At 38.7% G+C, this 19,437-nt stretch overlaps 2 protein-coding genes across 17 annotated transcripts in view; one reads left to right on the top strand and one right to left on the bottom strand.

Moving 5' to 3' along the window:
* cmss1 (cms1 ribosomal small subunit homolog) overlaps window positions 1–19,437 on the bottom strand; it is a 291,722-nt gene that overhangs the window by 61,991 nt on the left and 210,294 nt on the right. For 10 of the 16 annotated variants that reach the window (XM_072260140.1, XM_072260141.1, XM_072260136.1 and 7 more), the window contains one exon: window positions 2,472–2,539. In XM_072260140.1, the coding sequence (XP_072116241.1) occupies window positions 2,472–2,539 (68 nt within the window). Of the gene's footprint in view, window positions 1–1,286; window positions 1,333–2,425; window positions 2,540–19,437 lie in introns of all 16 variants that reach the window. The other 6 variants (XM_072260147.1, XM_072260146.1, XM_072260145.1 and 3 more) reach the window with 2 other exon arrangements.
* LOC140199712 (filamin A-interacting protein 1-like) overlaps window positions 2,557–19,437 on the top strand; it is a 152,223-nt gene continuing 135,342 nt past the window's right edge. Inside the window, exon 1 of the mRNA XM_072262190.1 lies at window positions 2,557–2,571. The gene's annotated coding sequence lies outside the window, so the exon portion shown is untranslated. The remainder of the gene's footprint in view (window positions 2,572–19,437) is intronic.

Genomic DNA, 19,437 nt, shown 5'->3' with positions numbered 1-19,437 from the left:
GACTCCATGCACATGTATGGTCCTATTCTCACATGGCTCATCTTTTGCTCTTCACATACTTGTAGAATGCCTTGGGTTTACCTTAATCCTGCTTGCCCAGGCCTTCTGATGGCCCCTTTTGGCTCTCCTAATTTCACTCCTAAGCTCCTTTCTGGCAGCCTTGTAATTTTCTAGAACTCTATCAGTACCTATAGTTCCTTGAATCTTTCATAAGCTTTTCTTTTCTTCTTAACTGTTCTGCATTTCCCTGAGAACATCTGCTCACAATTAATGCTCCCATGCTCCTGCCTAATAGCATTATATTTCCCCCTACCTCAATTAATCAAAGGAAGAAGGCAAGTAAATGGGGTTGAAAGGAAAAAAAATCAGCCATGAATGATGAATAGGGCAGACTTAATGGACCGATTGGCCCAATCCATCTCCTGTGTCTGATGTTCTTACAGTTTAAGTGAGAAGTGTAACACGTTGGGATTTCAAATGTAAAGAAACAGTACACTGTTAATGACAAGACCCTTAAGAGTGCTGATGTACAGAAAGATCGTGGGGTCTAAGTCTTTACACCCTGCAAGTGGCTGCACAAGTTGATCATGTGGGAAAGAAGGCAAGAGGCATGCTTGCCATTTTTAGTCAACGAACTGAGTTCAAGAGTTGGGAAGTTATAAAACTCCAGTTAGGTCGCCTCTGGAGTATTGTATTCTATTAGAGGAAGGATATGGAGGCTTTGGAGAAGATGCAGAAGAATTTTACCAGGATGCTGCCTGAATTAGAGAGCAGGTACTTTAGGGACAGACTGGACAAACTTGGGTTGCTTTCTCCGGAGCAGTGGAGGCTGACAGGAGATCTGATTAAGACTGTGAGATGGATAGATAGACAGCTATTTCCCAGGATTGGAATGTGTAATATTAGAGGAAGGGAAAGGGGGTAAGTTCAAAGGAGATGTGCAGCCCAATTTTTTTAAAACAGTGAACGGTGGGTGCCAGGAATGCACTGCCTGGAGTGGTGGTGGAGGCAAATATAATTAGACATTCAACAGGCTTTATATAGGCCCATGAATGTGTAAGGAATGTAAAGGTATGGACATTGCCTAAGAAGAAAGGGTTAGATTAGCTGGACATTTGATGAGTAAGTTATCTAGTTTGATGTAAATTGTGAGCCAAAGGGACTATTCTATGCTGTATTCTATGTCTACACAATCTTCTTTGCCTGTTGTATAATTTTAATGCTTAAATAAATTAAAATAGCTGCTTGCAAAAATAAAACCTGAGTTATTTATAATGGATGCTTACCTCTGCTGTTCATTCCAGCAGCTGATGCCCAAAAAGACGTAAGGTACTGAGAGAGGAGGTCATTACATTAATAAATACCCTACAGTTGCAGAATTTAATATCAGCTACAAAATTACATTGAAAATATTTGGAACAATAATTTGGATGAAGAAGGAATTGTATTGTTAAACACCTAAGCTCCAAATCTTTCTGTAAAATCAGGGAGATTTAAGAAACATAGTCTGTAAATTAACTATGAAATAATACCACATTCTCGGTTTGCAAAAATGTGAAGCACAGAATAGGATGGTGTACTCCATGAAATGTTATACATTTATACATAAATGTACTCTTTATCTGAACAGCACCATATTCTACTTGCTGATTTTATGCATGAGCAGGAAAAAAGGAAGTACACCAAAGGAATATATGACAATGATTAATAACTCCAGGTTATATATTTTTTAAAAATCTACCTTTGCATTTCAATTCAAACATTCTGCAACAGAGTAATATCATTCACTTTAAGGATTATTTCGTACTTGATCATTTATTGAGATTTTAAACTTAACACTGAAATACACTTTTTCGTATGGAAGCATACTCTCATCTGTGTCTTAAGGTTTCTTTATTAAAAAAAAGAGTAATTTTTGATAAGTCAACAAATTTTACTTTTTAATATTATTCAAACTGTGAAAAATTGACTAAGCATATTCAAGCTAAGATATCTATTGAAATTATATTTTTGGAGATTTTTGATAAATAGTATATGTTAATAAAAGTATAACTAGCATAAAATGTGTTCTATTTGACTTCATTAGCAACAGTCAATGTGTATCACAAACATATGGTTAGCTCTTTCTAAGCCCTGAAGCCTTGTCTAGTTACATCTCTCGGTGGAGAGACTAGGTCAGCTTTCTGACAGAGCCATCTGCCTTTATTGTGCATAGCTCCACCGAACGTAGTGGATAAATATAGAGGCTCTTTCGACTCATGCCAGGTCCTCTCACTGTCCAACTCAACAGGCACGGATCACTGTATATTTCTCATCTTCTTAAAGCAGTGAAATAAACCTATGTTCAGACTATTCAACTTGCAGCGAAGTCTTCAATGAAAACTGGATTAAGAAAAGGAAGCTGGTATAAATGTCCGATACTCACAATTTTCTTTTCTGAAGACTGGATATTTTTGATACGATGGACTTACTACAAAAGGACTGTGGATTTTGCGTCAAATTTGCGACGTAGGTCCAGGTGAGGAGAAGAAATTTCAACCTGCAGTCCAATAGGAAACCCATTACATTGTGGTGAGTATTATTTCTTTCATAGTCTTTTTACTTACAAAATGTTAATGTATTAGCATAAACATCTATTATTTATATTCTTAGCATGATTAAGCATAAAAACAAGATTTCAAAGAACAAAAATACCAATGTTAATCTTTTGTAATTTCAAAACAACAGCATTACATCTTACATATATATATCTTATTGAACAAAAGGTCAACATTGAAATAAAGGCTATTTTTCTGAAAGCATTCTTGTATATGTCAACTGAACTATTGTGTTGGGAGATGAAAGTAGCATTTCTTGCCTCTAAGGACATTCCCACAAGATAGATTAATATTTCTCACTGATAAGATCTGGATTCAGTGTATTTTAAGAAAGATATGATAAGGAATTGAAGTGATAGGTGAGATGGCCCATAATTTCTCTTGCCTCAAGTATTTTACTATGGAAGTTGAACATAGTGCAGGTGGGATTTCTGCCTAGTAATGAGTATGAAAATATTTTAAACTAATATTAAACTCACTGAAAAATGTGACTTAGAAATTATACCTTATAGTGACTGAAATTGTGTTATGAATACTTTCTGCAACCATTTTAAAAAGTTACTTAATTTTAATTTACCGAGTGAAATGCTCATTCTCCATTGTCTACCTGTTGCTTTTGATGACTTTCCATCACTCCTATTTTTTTTTTATGAAAAAACATTCAGGAGACATCAAGTCATGATTACTATATTCAAATATTTAATGATAAAGACTAGTAACATGTAAAATTTCCAAACTGATAAAGCTCTATGAGAAAAGTGATGGCAATCAAGTTGGACATAGCATTTTTCTGTCTACCTAGACATTTATTTAACACAAAGTTGCAGGATGAATAGAAGATACAGTACATGGTACTGGATTCTGAAAAATTGACCAATAAAGGCAGATATTTGATTATTCAATTACTGTATTTCACTTTTTTGCAATGCTCGGCATTTATCGGGTGGCACAGTGTTTCTGAAATCAACATTCAGGTGAAGTTTAGCAGGGTTTTAGAATTTGTGTACAACATGTAACAAAGCTTCCAGCTGTTTATAAAGGTACGGTTTGTGTCAAAGGAAGTATGCATGACAATTAGAATCAGAATCAGGTTTATTATCACCGGCATGTGATGTGAAATCTGTTAACTTTGCAGCAGCAGTTCAATGCAATACATAATCTCGCAGAGAGAGGAAAATAAAAATAATAGTAATAAATAAAATAAAACATAATAAATAAACGTATAAATCAATTACATATATTGAATAGATTTTTTTAAAAATGTGCGAAAACAGAAATACTGTATACAGAGTATTAAAAAAAAGTGAGGTAGTGTCCAAAGCTTCAATGTCCGTTTTGGAATGGGATGGCAGAGGAGAAGAGGTTGTTCCTGAATTGCTGAGTGTGTGCCTTCAGGCTTCTGTATCTCCTACCTGGTGGTAACAGTGAGAAAAGGGCATGCCCTGGGTGCTGGAGGTCCTTAATAATGGATGCTGCCTTTCTGAGACACTGCTCCCTAAAGATGTCCTGAGTACTTTGTAGGCTAGTGCCCAAGATGGAGCTGACTAGATTTACAACCTTCTGCAGCTTCTTTCGGTCCTGTGCAGTAGCCCCTCCATACCAGACAGTGACTCAGCCTGTCAGAATGCTCTACACGGTACAACTATATAAGTTTTTGAGTGTATTTGTTGACATGCCAAATCTCTTCAAACTCCTAATAAAGTATAGCCACTGTCTTGCCTTCTTTATGACTACATCGATATGTTGGGGCCAGGTTAGATCCTCAGAGATTTTGACACCCAGGAACTTGAAGCTGCTCACTCTCTCCACTTCTGATCCCTCTATGAGGATCAGTATGTGTTCCTTCATCTTACCCTTCCTGAAGTCCACAATCAGTTCTTTCATCTTACTGACGTTGAGTGCCAGGTTGTTGCTGCGGCACCACTCCACTAGTTGGCATATCTCACTCCAGTACGCCCTCTCATCACCACCTGAGATTCTACCAACAATGGTTGTATTGTCAGCATATTTGTAGATGGTATTTGAACTATGCCTAGCCACACAATCATGTGTATACAGAGAGTAGAGCAGTGGGCTAAGCACACATCCCTGAGGTGCCCCAGTGTTGATCATCAGTAAGGAGGATATATTATCACCCATCAGCACAGATTGTGGTCCTCCGGTTAGGAAGTCAAGGATCCAATTGCAGAGGGAGGTACAGAGGCCCAGGTTCTGCAACTTCTCAATCAGGATTGTGGGAATGATGGTATTAACTGCTGAGCTATAGTCGATGAACAACATCCTGACATAGGTGTTTGTGTTGTCCAGGTGGTCTAAAGCTGTTTAGAGAGCCATTGAGATTGCATCTGTCATTGACCTATTGTGGTGATAGGCGAATTGCAATGGGTCCAGATCCTTGCTGAGGCAGGAGTTCAGTCTAGTCATAACCAACCTCTCAAAATAGTCATTAAGGCAGCCCACTTTGTTCTTCTTTGGCACTGGTATAATTGTTGCCTTTTTGAAGCAAGTGGGAACTTGCTTCATGAGGGTAAATGGATAACATCTCCCAATCTTTCAGTCTATTGATACTTATTTTAATATTGTCAACAGATAGACCTCATTCTAAGTTACTTTATCAATATTAAAATTCATGTTAACAATGATGTTCCTGGGTTGAGGACAGGATCAGAAAATTATGTTAGTTAAAATGAAGGAAATTGGGCAATCAATTTGCTCTATTGGTACAGCATTAGCCTGGTCAATATTAATTTGCTGAGACACAGGTTATGTGCTAACCAATGGTGAAACAGAAATGAGCTTTGATCAATTTACTGCAGTAGCACATGCTGTGGATAAAGGTGAACTAGTAGAGGGGCTGTACCTAGATTCATAATAGGCATGTGACAAAGGTTATTTGGACATACTAGCAAGAACAGATTTGCTGGCTAAGTAGAAACGAAAAATAACTATGAATATATCTTTTACTGGATGACAAGACATGTCACAGGGATCAGTACTGGAATTTCAACATTTTACAATTGATGGCACAGAAAATTTGTTGGTGACACAAAGCTAGGAAGGAAATTAAGTCGTGAATTGAGCGTATGTGTCCAACAAAAGGATATTATAAGTTAGGTGAGTGGGCAGTAATTTGGCAAGTTATATATAATGTGGGAAATATTTTGGCTTAAAAATAAAACCAAAGAAGTAAGTGAGCTAAAATGGTGAGAGACTGCAGCGCTTTGAGACTAAGAGGACAATCAAGAGTATACACTGCAAGTAATTAGGAATGATGGAAGCAGTGCAGAAAAGATTTATTCAAGTAATAAAGTTCAAAATAATTTTACTATCAAAGTACATATATTTCACCATATGTCACCCGAGATTTTGTGGGCATACTCAGCAAATCTATAGAATAGTAACTATAACAGGATCAACGAAAGATCAACCAGAGTACAGAAGACAACAAACTGTGCAAATGCAAATGCAACTGAATAGCAATAAGTAACGAGAACATGAAATAATGAGGTAAAGAGTCGCTAAACTGAGATTATTGGTTGTGGGATATCTCAATGGATGGGCAAGTGAGTGTAGTTATCCCCTTTTGGTCAAGAGCCGGATAGTTGAGGGGTAGTAACTGTTTCTGAGTCTGGTGGTGGCGATCTCTGATAATGGATGCTACTTTCCTACTATAGCGTTTCATGTAGATGTGCTCAATAGTTGGGAGGGGTTTAACAGTGATGTTCTGGGCCGAATCCACTACCTTTTGTAGGATTCATAGGTTGTCCTCTGACGAAAGACTGGACTGATTAGGCTTGAAATAGCTGAGATCTGGAAGAGTAAGAGGGTACTTAACACAGTCGACATGGAGAGGATGTGTTTTCTTGGAGGAGAATCTTGTTGGTCACTGTTTAAAAATAAAGGGTTGCTCTCAGAACATTCTTTAGGAACTCTCTTCCTCAAAGGATGGTGAAAGCAAAGTCTGGGACTACTTGAAGGCAAAGGTAGATGGGTGCTCGATAAACATGGGAGTGAAAAATTATTACGGCTAAATAGGAATGAGAAGTCGAGGTAACAGTTAGATTAAGTATGATCTTATTAAATGCTGGAGCAGGCTTAAGGGGCTGAGTAGCCTACTCCTCCTCCAAATGTATATGTTTGTTTGTCCAACTATAGTCAACAATTCTCTTTTGTAATTGCTTTGAAAAGCAAGGACTCTGAATATGCAGCAAAATGAAGAGTCTTTCTGCTGAGTGCTCTAATCCATTCTATCCTGGTGACCGAGAACAGTCCTTTATCCTTCAGAAATATTACTTAATATTCAAACATTTACATTCCCAGACTCCCAGTGGTAATGAGATGATTAATTGCAGCTCTACATCACCAAAATAAATTGAACATATTTTTCCAGAACAACACTGAAATAAAACAAGCACTGAAAGGAAAGAAATCAAAAACACTGGGAAATGCAATACCTGCAATAAATTATGTTTCATTTTATCACAAGAATGCTAATTTATTTCACATCAAAACAGTTATTTACTTGAAATGTTATGTTTTATGCTACCAGGACCTGTACTTTATATAATAATAAAATGGGTTGAAAGATCTGAAAAGATGTTTTCCATCGCATAATTAAGGATATCAAATGTGCACTTAAGCCTTAGCTAAACATATTATAAACTAAATAACGTCTACTTCTGTAATAGTTGTGGATTAACATACACATTTGAGCTTTCACATATCATGAACCTGTATAAGCATGTTTCCTTTGGGGCCAATCACTGCCATGAATGTAAGTGTTGTGATGTGGTTTTGTCCTAAATAAGTCAATCACCTAGTGCACGTCAACTATATCAGGCAGTAACACAGCATGATGATAAGTGCACTGGGCATTTGCTGAAGGGATATGATACGTTTCTGAGCAGTTGCCAACTCCTCATGGCCTTGCAAGCTGAACCATGGTATCTAAATGTACTACATTTTGTTCCGTGTTTTTTCCCTCCTTTAAGACTTCCACTGCTCTCATACTTCCTCTTTCAGCTGCAGGGCTGGCCAGCTGGGCCACAATTATCTGCACAGCCAAAATCAATTCTACTTTATTAGTAAATTGGGAGAAAAACTAATGCAGGCTGGTCTCATGAAATCGTAGGTATTAAAGATGTAATGGCCACAAAATTGGGTGGTATGTGCAACATAATTCAAAGTCTGACATTAATTTATGATTTACAATTTCCTCTTTAATTTATGTAAAATTTAAGTCAGATAGCAACAGAAATAATAGGTGAGATAATGCAGCATAGCAGTATTTACCTGGGTAAAAATACAGAACAGTACACATCAGGAACAGAACTGGCCCTTCAGCACACTATCTCTGCACGAAACACAATATCCAATTAAACTAAATCTTCTGCCTGTACAGGATCCATATCCAATCAGAATCAGGTTTATTATCTCTGGCATATGTTGTGAAATTCGTTGTTTTACAGGCCCCAGTACAGCACAATAAATAAAATATACTATAAATTATGACACGGAATATATGTAAAAAAATTACATAAGTAGTGCATAGAGAGAGCAGAAATAGTAAGCACATGCAAAATGCTGGAGGAGCTCAGCTTGTGATTGCAAAAATAGTGAGAAAGTGTTCAGAATCAGAATCAGGTTTAAAGTCGTCAGTATATGTTTGTGAAACTTGTTGCCATGGGTTCATTGTACGTTCAGAAATCTGGTAGCAGAGGAGAAAGAGCTGTTCCTAAAACATTATGTGTATACCTTCAGGCCCCTGTACTAACCCACCCCCCCTCAAAGATAGTAATGTGAAGAGGATATGTCCTGGGTGGTGGAGGTCCTTAATAATGGATGCTGCCTTTTTGATGCATCATGTTTTGACGATGTCCTTGATGCTGGGAATACCATTCATGATGGTACTGGGTAAGTTTACAACTCCCTGCGGCCTTTTCTGATCCTGTGCACTGGCAGCTCATGTCAAGACGGTAATACAGTCTATATAAGAATGCTCTCCATGATACACGTGGAGAAATTTGCTGGAGTCTTTCGTGGTATACCAAGTTTCCTCAAGCTCCTTAAGAAATATAGCCTTTGGCATGCCCTCTTCATAACTGCATCAAAATATTGGGCCCAGGATGATATCTTCAGAAATGCTGACACCCATGAATGTGAATCTGATCACCCTTTCCACTGCTGACCTCACGATAAGGACTGGTCTGCATTCCCTTGACTTCCCCTTCCTGAAGTCCAATTCCTTGGTCTTACTGACGTTGAGTGCAAGGTTGTTGTTGTGCCAGCCAATCTATCTCTCTCCTGTACTCCTCCTCGTCACCATCTGAGATTCTGCCAATAACAGTTGTGCCATTGGTAAATGTATAGATAGCATTTCCAGCAGGTTCCAGGTGATTGCTTAGGCAGGAGTTAATTCTAACCATGATCAACCTCTTACACCATTTTATCACAGTAGATCTGAGTGCGAATGTGTGATAGTCACTGAGGCAACTCACCCAACTGAAGTTCCTACTGCAGTAGTGGGAGATTGAAAATGTCCTTGAACACACCGGCCTGTTGGTTGGCACAGGTTTTCAGTGCCCTACCAGGACACCATCAACCTACATATTCACACGTTTAGCTAACAGCTTCTTAAGCACTACTATTCTATCTGTTTCCACCACTATTCCTGATCGCCAACTCCCGAGACCCATAAAACTATGAATGAAAAAAAGATCCCTGTAAGAGGAAGAGGAGGGGGATTCTTTTTCTAAATCGGAAGGAGAAATTGATATTCATCCCATCAGGTGGAGGCTACCCAGATGGAATATAAGGTGTTGCTCCTCTACCCTGAGGGTGGCCTCATCTTGGCACAAGAGGCGGACATGAACCAACATGTCAGAACGGAAATGGGAATTGGTAATAAACTGTTTGGCCACCAGGAGGTTCCACTTTTGGCAGAGGGAGCAGAGGTGCTCAACAAAGTAGCCCCCAAATTTATAAAGGGCATCACCAATGTAGAGGAGGCCGCATTGGGAGCACCGGACACAATAAACAACAGCAGCAGATTAGTAACTGGGCCTTGAATGGAGATGACAGAAGAGGTGTACGGCCAGGTGTAACACTAAGGCCATTTGCAGGGATAAGTACCGAGAGTGAGATTAGTGGGGAGGGATGGACGGACAAGGAAATTGCAAAGGGAGCGATCCCTGCAGAAGGTGGGGAGGGGGCGTTAAATGGGAAGAGAGATAAAGATATGTTTAGTGGTAGGATCCCTTTTGAGATGGTGGATGTTGTGGAGGATGAACCGATGGATGGAGAGACAAATGGGGTGATAGGTAAGGACAAGCGGAACTCTATCACTATTAAAGCAGCTGGAAGATGGGGTGAGTGAGGATGTTCGGGAAATAGACGAGATGCAGGTGAAGGCAGCATAAATAGTGGAGGAAAGGAAACCCCATTCTTTGAGGAAGGAGGACACTTCTGATGTCCTGAAATGGAAAGACACGTCCTGGGAACAGATACAGCAGAGGCGAAGGAACTGAGAAAAGGGTATAGCATTTTTACTGGAGATAGGTCGGGAAGAGGTATAGTCAAGATAACAGTGGGAATCAGTAGATTTATAAAAGATGTTGGCTGACAGTTTGTCTCCAGAGATAGAGACAGAGAGATTGAGAAAGGGATAGGAGGTGTCAACAGGTGGACCAAGTGAATTTAAGGGCAGGGTGGAAGTTAGATGCAAAGTTGATGAAGGTACATGAAGCAGCACCAATTCAGTCATCAATGAGGCGGAGGAAGAGTTGGAGAGCATTACTGGGGAAGGCTTGGAACATGGACTGTTCCACATATCAGTGAAAAGGCAGGCATAGCTGGGGCCCATGCGAGTTCAATGGCTGCTCTTTGAGTTTGGAGAAATTTGGAAGGAGCCAAAGGAAAAATTGTTGAGGACCAGTTCTGCCAGATAGGAGGGTGGTGGTGGAGGGGAATTGGTTGGTTCTTTTGCCTAAAAAGAAGCGGAGAGTTTTGAAGCCTCTTGATGGGGGACAGAAGTCTATAGGGACTGAACATCCATGGTGAAAATGAGGCGGTCAGGGCCAGGGAATTGAAAGTTCCTGAAGAGATTGAGGGAAAGGACTGAACCAAGGGAGATGGAATGGAATCAAAGTATGAGAACAGGAGCAGGCAGAGGTAATAGGCCTAACTGGACAATCCGGTTTATGGATCTTGGGTAGGAGGCAGAAGTGAGCTGGGCGGTGTAAGGGAGTTATGAACGGTGGCAGTGGATGGGAGATCTCCAGAGTTGATGAGGTCTGTGATGGTGTCGGAGACAGTTTTCTAATGGTTTGGAGCAGGGTCCTCTTCGAGGGGTAGGTTTGAGGAGGTGTCTGAGAGTTGCCATCTGGGCTCAGCAAGGAAGCAGTCAGTACGCCACACTACAACAGCACCCCCTTTGTCTGCTGGTTTGATGGTAAGGTTGGGATTGGTGCGGAGAGAGTAGAGGAGGAGGTTCCAGGAGAAGTTGAGACGGTTGATGTCTCGTCAGCACTTCAAGAGGAAAAGATCCAGAGCAGGCAGAGAACCAGGGTGGGGTGTCCTTACTCTTATGTCATTGCCCCGACCAATGAAGGCAAGCATGCCACATGCCTCCTTTACCACCTTATCTACTTGTGTGGCCACTCTCAGGGAGCTATGGACTTGGATCCCAATGCTATTATCACCTTACCATTTACTGTATACTTCCCAAACTGTGATAACGTACACTTGCTGGATAAAGCTTCAGCTGTCATTTCTCCGCCCCTATCTGTAACCGAGGCACTGTTTTTAACTACACTATTATTCCTTCCTTATATTTGTTATCATTTTACTTTATTTTGAAAAAAGCATATTTAAAATACTAACAGTAATTCAAACACCATCTTTCAAAGCTTTATACTTCAAAGCAACAGATGAAAACTGAGTTTAATTTTCTATCTGTTTTTAGTTATTCATATAGTGTGTGCAAATCTGACATGAGAAAGTCTGCAACTAGCTTTAGATAACAGCCTTCTTAAATTCTGAATGCCTTGTAAGGACAATTCAAAGTTAAGATTGGTCTTATTAAGGTTAGTCTATTTCTGGTTTGACTCAGTAAGGAAGACAGATTTCTCTCTCTGAATTTTTGATTTTTTACAACAATTTACATATACCAGCTCTTAATACTTTCAAATTTAATTAATTAATAAAATTTGAACTATGAATAATTACAGTGGAATCTGAAGATAGAACTGATTATTATGCCAGGCCTCCAATTTGTCAGTAAATTAATCTTCATCAATTTAAATCAATCCACTATAAGCCATTTCTTCCACTGACTCATTATTATCTCAAAATTATCTCAAGGAAGTACAGGAGTTGTGATGTAATGTTTAAGTTCAAGTTTAAATTTATGTTCATCTGCTACAACCAAAGGAAACAATGTTTCTCCAGACCACGATTCACCCACAATACATATATCACAAACAACACATAAAACAAAACATCACCACAAATAAATTAATAAAATATTATTCTAAATGCATGTGAAGTGCGCAGCACAGGAAAACATTAAACAGTACCAGAAATAGCTCGCTGTCCTATTTACGTTGTATAAGATGTTAATGAGATGAAATTTGGAATATTGTGTGCAGTTCTAGTCACCTATCTGCAGAAAAGATGTCAATAAGACTGAAAGAGTACAGAGAAAATTTACAAGGATGTCGTCAGGTTTTGAGAACTTGAGTTATAGAGAGTGAGTTATGAATAGGTTATGACTTTATTCCTGAAGCATGAGAAAATGGGGAAGAGCCATTTGGATTTGATAGACGTATACAAAATTATGAGGGATATAGATGGGAAAAGACAAGCAGGCTTTCTGTACTGAGGTAGGGTGAAACTAGAACTAAAGGTGAGAGGTTAAGGGTGAAAGGAGAAATATTTAGGGGGGAACCTGGAGGCGAACTTTTCACTCAGATTGTGGTGTGAGTGTGGAATGAACTGCCAGAGGAAGTGATGGATACTGGTTCGATTTCAATATTTAAAAGTTCACATTTCATACACTTTCATACAACCTCGTGTACATCTTTGTACATTTTCAATTACCCTCTTATTCTTTTGTAGTCAGCCTGGTTCCCAATTATTTATAACCTGAGGCTCATCCACACTGCCTTTTCAGCTTTACCTACCTCTGTATCTCTGGAGTTTTGGATGTATTTGGCCTATCTTGATTATTCCATGTCAAGTGAAGTTTATTGTCATTTAACCACATACTGTACATGTATAGAACATATATAATGTATATAGAAAGGAGATAATGTTGTTTTGAACCATGGTGTAAAACACATAACATACATAACACACAATAACTTATGAAGGCAAGAATAAATAAATAACAGAAGTGTATTAAAGCTAAATATTGTAAAGTACAGAACAGATTAACCAGTGACACTTCAAATACGATGCGGCTGGGAGTTCAGAAGCCTAATGGCCTGGGGGAAGAAACTGTTTCTCATCCTGAACATTCTGGCTTTTGTGCGTTGTAGTCTTCTGCCTGATGGTAGAAAGTCAAAGAGGACGCTGGATGGATGGGTGGGATTTTTAATAATAATAAGTGCCCTGCGTATGCAGTGCTCACACAGAGCCCTGTGTATTCATTGCAATGTACCTCAAATGCATCTCTTCTTATAGGCAGCTCATTGTTCCATTTTTCCTGTCAACTTCTACTTTTTATTTACCTGAGTCACATCCACTCTAGATTCTAAAACATTTCTGATGACTCCATTATCAAATCCTACAACTGTATTCAAGGCTTCTTCTTGATGTGAAAGATTTTACATTTGGATGTCCATCTGTCAGTTCAATCAATGACTACTACAATGCCAGGGGAGAAAGAAGGTGCTTCTTGAAATGGTGTTTAATGGGAGGGTGAATCCATGTGTTTTATAGTTTGGGATTTACAATCACAATCTCTCTTTGGATCAATAAGCAACTAGTAGTTCACCTCCACTTATAGTGCAGATGAATTGTGCAAATGCCATTTAAGGTTGTTCTTTATCTTTATACACCTCTCCTGTTCAGTCAGTGAAGAGATACGTGTTCCATATATTAAGTTTATCCCACTACTCCATCCAACTGGGTAATCATGGTTTGTGCCTAGGACATTAAACCATGTTTTCCCAAAATCTTCAACGTGATCTTAAAGGCCTTTGTAGTGCTTTTGCAAGATCTTTGCAAACAGCTTCCTCGGTTATCGAAATAAACGCCATAGATCTCACCTATACAATAGACTGAGGTGCCATTCATTCATCGCCGAGTATGTACTAGCCTATTTTCAAATCTTAGCTATCCCTAAATAAACTACATAAAGGTTATGTTAGAAATTTTTCAAAAATTAGCTTATTCATAAACCTCAGCGATTCAGGAGCAGCTTCTTCCCTTCTGCCATCCGATTTCTAAATGACATTGAACCCATGAACACTAACTCACTACTTTTTTATTTCTGTTATTTTGCACTACTCATTTTAACTTAACTGTTTAATAGACATATATATTCTTACTGTAACTCAGCTTTCCCTCTATATTTACTTATTATGTATTTCATTCTACGGCTGCTGCAGTTAACAAATTTCACAATATATGCTGGTAATATTAAATCTGATTCTGATTCTAATCTGAACCACTTTATATTACTACTGATCCCATGCCATGAGACCATAAGACCGAGATATAGGAGCAGAATTAGGTCGTTTAGCTTATCGAGAATGCTGCACATTTCATTATTGTTGATCCATTTTCCTCTCAGCCCCAATTTCCTGCCTTCTCTCCATAACACTTCATGCCCTGACTAATCAAGAATCTATCAATTCTGCCTTAAATATACCCAATTCATCAAAGAATTCCAACAGATTTGTCAGGCAAGACTTCCCCTTAAGGAAACTATGTTGACTTTGACCGATTTAAACATATGCCTCCAAGTATTCCAAAACCTCATCCTTAATAAATGTCTCCAACACCTTTCCAACCACTGAGGTCAGACTAACCGGCCTATAATTTCCTTCCTACTGCCTCTCTCCCTTCCTGAAGAGTAGAGTGACATTTGCAATTTTCCAGTCCCCTAGAACCATGCCAGGATCTAGTGATTCTTGAAATATCATCACTAGTGCCTCCTTCTGAAACAGCCACCTCTTTCAGAACCCTGGGGTTTAAACCATCTCATCCAGGTGATTTATTTACCTTGAGACCTATCACTTTCGCAAGAATCTCCTCCCTAGTAATGGCAACTTCACTCACTTCTACACCCTGACACTCCCAAACTTCTGGCACACTGCTGGTGTCTTCCGCAGTGAAGACTGATGCAAAATACACATTCAGTTTGGCTGCCATTTCCTTGTCCCCCATTACTACCTCTCCAGCATCATTTTCCAGCAGTCTGATGTCTACTCTCGCCTATCTTCAAGCTTAGTATCCAAATTCTGGTCCCAATCAAAGATCAGTCTCATTTGCCACCCCTCCTCCTCCTGCCCCTCAAATAACCTCCCATTGTTCACATATTCCCAAATATTCCGGTCTCTGAGACTGGAAGTCATTCACTTCCTCCACTAAGAACTACAGCTACAGCTGCCCCATCAATCAAAATGCTAAAATACAGTTTAGTAACATTATGACTACTCTGACCACTTTGCATTACAATGGACTTCGTTTTCTTTTTGTTCCAAATTTATTCTTTCTTCTAAGAAATGTATGTAACTTCCAGTTATGTTTTTCTCGTGAAGATGTTATGTGCCATGTGCCTGAGATGCCACTAGAAGTGAGTTTTTCATTGCCTCTATGCATACATGTACTTGTGCTTATGACAACAACTTAACTGTAGACTACATACTACATAATCCTGCAGGTCAGACAGTATCTATGGAGAGAAAGGGACAATCAATGTTCAGAGCTGAGACCTGATCCTTTTAACCACAACTACGATCATTACCACGTCCATCCCCGCCACTAAAATCCAAATAATATCCTAACATTGGACTCATTTATATCACAAACCCTCACACACATCAGTTTGATTCATATTAACCCTATCCTCAGAAGTGAATTGCAATTTCTCTAACCAAAACTCAAATCTCACCTAATACCTATGACCGCCTCAGACTAAACCACCATCATGGAGCCTCATACTTACCCAACTAATCATACAGAACCCAAATACCATCCCTCCCAAGACCCATGATTCCCACAGTCCTGAGATTTGACGCTAACTATCTGTCTCCTCCCACAACAATTGAGAACTATGATCACTCCATGCCTGCATATTCCTCAGAATAAGCCCGGAATTGCTCAATGTCCCAGAATTTCCCAGAGAAAACCATTGTGAAAGCTCATTTTCTGTTAAAATACTTCTTAAAAGTGAATGCATATTATTTAATTAATATTTTCTAAAATGCTAGAGTGGCAGTTTACTGTTCAACATTCAAATTCATATCCAATATGTTAAGAAACATGATAAATAAATTGAAATTAAAAGTTCCAGTTAACTTTTATATTTTCCAATTTTTTTTCTTAGAAGATAGAATAGAATGTTGTGACTTCCAATCCCTTGTCCAAAAACTACAATTCTTTTATTCGAATTCGGTGTTATAACCAGTTTCTTGCGCCTAACTTGTTTCTGTTTTCAGCCAACATTTGCAAACTGTCATACACAAATTAAACAAGAATGTTGAACATAGCATAGTTTGAAAACAGGAACATTGGTTGATTTCCCCCTTCTCCACCTTTAACCTTGGGATACTGGAACATTCCCAGTGTTTGAGATCACATAATTGAGCACAGCCAAGAATTAGTTCTGGCCCCTCTCTGCTTTTCAGCTTGGTATTATATCATAGAATGCAATAACCCTCTCTCCAAATCCAACTTGTAGCTACATTTGTCCTGCAAGGGTAGCTTGTCCTCTAATTATTTTAATCCCTTTCTAGCTCTTCTGCATTGTGCATTGTCTGTTTCCAAGCCTGTACCTTTGAGCTTTATCTCCTTCTCTCTGTCCTTATGCATATATATCTGTCTATAATATCAATTACGTACTGTTGCATAAGGTTTCATTCAAGAGGTATAGTCAAAATTTTATATGACCTGTAAAATTGAGAAATCACCTGTCTTGAAAGTGTGTAGAAATGTAGATAACATAAGCAGTGGAACCGGCTACATTTTTCTCACTCTGATACTTGAGGTGGTGCAAGTTATTTCAGAACAATATTTAGAGTCAACGGAACACACATGAACTGCGGGAGTACAGTCAACTTTTCAGCCCAAGACCCCTCAGCAGTCCTACTGAAGGGTCTCAGCCTAAAACGTTGACTTTTTCCATAGATGCTGCCTGGCCTGCTGAGTTCCTCCAGCATTTTGTGTGTGTTCCTTGGACTTCTAGCACCTGCAGATTTTTCTCCTGTTTGAGTTAGAATCAAAAGTACAGTACTTCATTTAATGGCATTGCTACCATTTCCAGCTAAGACCAAACATTATTGTTGGGTATTGTGTTAAAATTATTCTGATTCAGATTCATTTATCACATGTACATTGTAACATACAGTGAAATGTGACATTTGTGTATGTAACGCTCAGTTATATTGGCTCGGGTTAGAGATGTACTGGAGACAGGCTGCAAGTGCCACCATGCATTCTGGCACCAATATAGTATGCTTATTATGCTCGGCAGAACAACACAGAACACAACAAGCACTAAAATAATAACTGCAAATCAAGCCCCTTTTTTCCCTCCCACTCACCCACACATGGTACCTTAATTATCTTAACTACCAGCCTCACAAGTATTTTCAAAGTCTTGGGTAACCGGATTAGATACAGGATGGAATTCCCCTACAAGAGATTTGTTTGCTGTTCTAGTAGCTGAAGCAGAGATCATTCCAATTTGGTTTCTCTTTCCCATGTTTGGTATTCCCCAGAAGAGAGCTGTGGAGTAAGAAGAAATGAGATATCTAACATTTTGGAGACCTGAGGGATGTCAAACATTATGTGTGCTATCCAAATGGGATTTTATGATGCTTTTCCAACTCCGAAACGGCAAAACTTTATTTAACCTTCTGTGAACCTTTAATAGAATTCACAATTGGAGGTCAAGAAAAATACTCATGTAATTCACAGAAAAATCATAGCAAGTCCTTAGCATTTTACAGACAGATCACACCAGGGATCTAAAATATTTTAACAAAATCCTGGCATAGACAAATCCAAAGGCCAAGAATAACCAATGGGATTACAAACTGTCCAGCGCAGGTATAATTGCATTGTAGTACTGAATATGAGAAGTAACAGTAAGGAAAGAATGGTGGGGATTTGGCAAGGATTTAAAGTTCTGAAACGGTTTATTATAATGTGTTCTTAGGTGACACAAGCTCTTCCAGTTGAGACTAAAGAAAGGAGAATAGCAGAAAATTAAGTATTTGTTGTTCAAGCAGTGAAATCAGTACTAAGTTAACTTCATCTAAGTTTACTGTTTGTTTAAAATCACTTAGACAATAGTTACAAATTAAAAACTTCAGATCTAAGTCAAATGCTCATGTACCAAATAGCATGTCTTAGACTGAACAAGTGCTGTGACATGTATAAAGTCCGCCCTGAATTAACCTCCGTGTGCTCAGATGTCCTCTGTACGACATTAGCAGTGGAGTGCTTGGCTCAGATTTCAGATCTAATGCTGTGATGTATTTAACACCTGCTCTGCAGTGATAAAGGGCTAGTTCTCTGTCCAAAAGCAAAATACAAGAACATAGATTTTATTGATCTGATGTTTAAGAGCCAGGTGTCATTTGTTCTACTGGTGATGAAATTAGCCTGCAGCACCATGTGACAGGTGTTGCAAAGCCAGGAATAGTGAGAGGGGCAAGATGACCTTTTCGTAATGTCACATTAAAGAATTGATCATCTGACAAGAACATATCATGGCAGATGGTCTCTTCTTCCCTTCTCCCCTCACCCCCATCATCTCAAGTAGTTTCCACTTTTAAGTTTAGCCTGTCATTGAACACAGGACCTGGCTGTGTAAAAACTACTTTCTAACCTAGGACACTTATCGTTCCTGACAACTGTTGGAACCTTTTACTAAAACCAAACCTCTGCATGCTGCACAAAAATGAACTGCTTTGTTTTGCCTTTGGAAAACAGAATATTAAATGACTAAAAATTTAAATGATCGTAAGAATATAAGAAATGGAAATAGGAGAAATCTATTCAGCGCTCTGCATCTGCTTCATAGGCATAAAATTACCACTGATCTTTTACCTCAGAAACACTTTCCTCTACTAATCCCATATTCTTTAATTTCAAGGAGCAAGCCTGATTCCTGTTGCTGTTCAGTTTATGCACAAGCAGTGGCACCCCGAATTAAATAAGATGCCAAAGATCTCTGTGAATTTATCCAACAAAGTCAAAGTTTGTCTCCAGAATTTTCTTTTTGGTTTATACAGAAATCAAGTTTGACTTTGTATATTTAACGTTATATGCAAAGTCTTCTAAATCCAGTCCCCACACAAAAGGTTTTCAATCAAAGACAGATTTTCAAAATAGGAGTTAATAGTCAATTATGTAGTTAATTTCCAAGCTGAAAATAAAAAGAATGATTGTTAGACTCGAGCACCCTGGGAAAATTTATCTTCCCACGGTCATAATGTGTCCAGGTGACAAATTTTGAAGTGAATGTTAAAAATAACAAATGGAGGGCACTTCCAATTTCAGGATTTGGTAACATAGAGGAAACCACAAAGTGCCATTACTACGCTAGAAATAAATATTAAGTAAGATAAGATCAGAATCAGGTTTAATATCATTGGCATATGTC

The sequence above is a fragment of the Mobula birostris genome, chromosome 6, assembly GCF_030028105.1.
Source record: "Mobula birostris isolate sMobBir1 chromosome 6, sMobBir1.hap1, whole genome shotgun sequence".
NCBI lineage: Eukaryota > Metazoa > Chordata > Chondrichthyes > Myliobatiformes > Myliobatidae > Mobula > Mobula birostris.
Note: the sequence above shows the minus strand (reverse complement) of the source record. Positions and strands in the feature narration are given on the sequence as shown.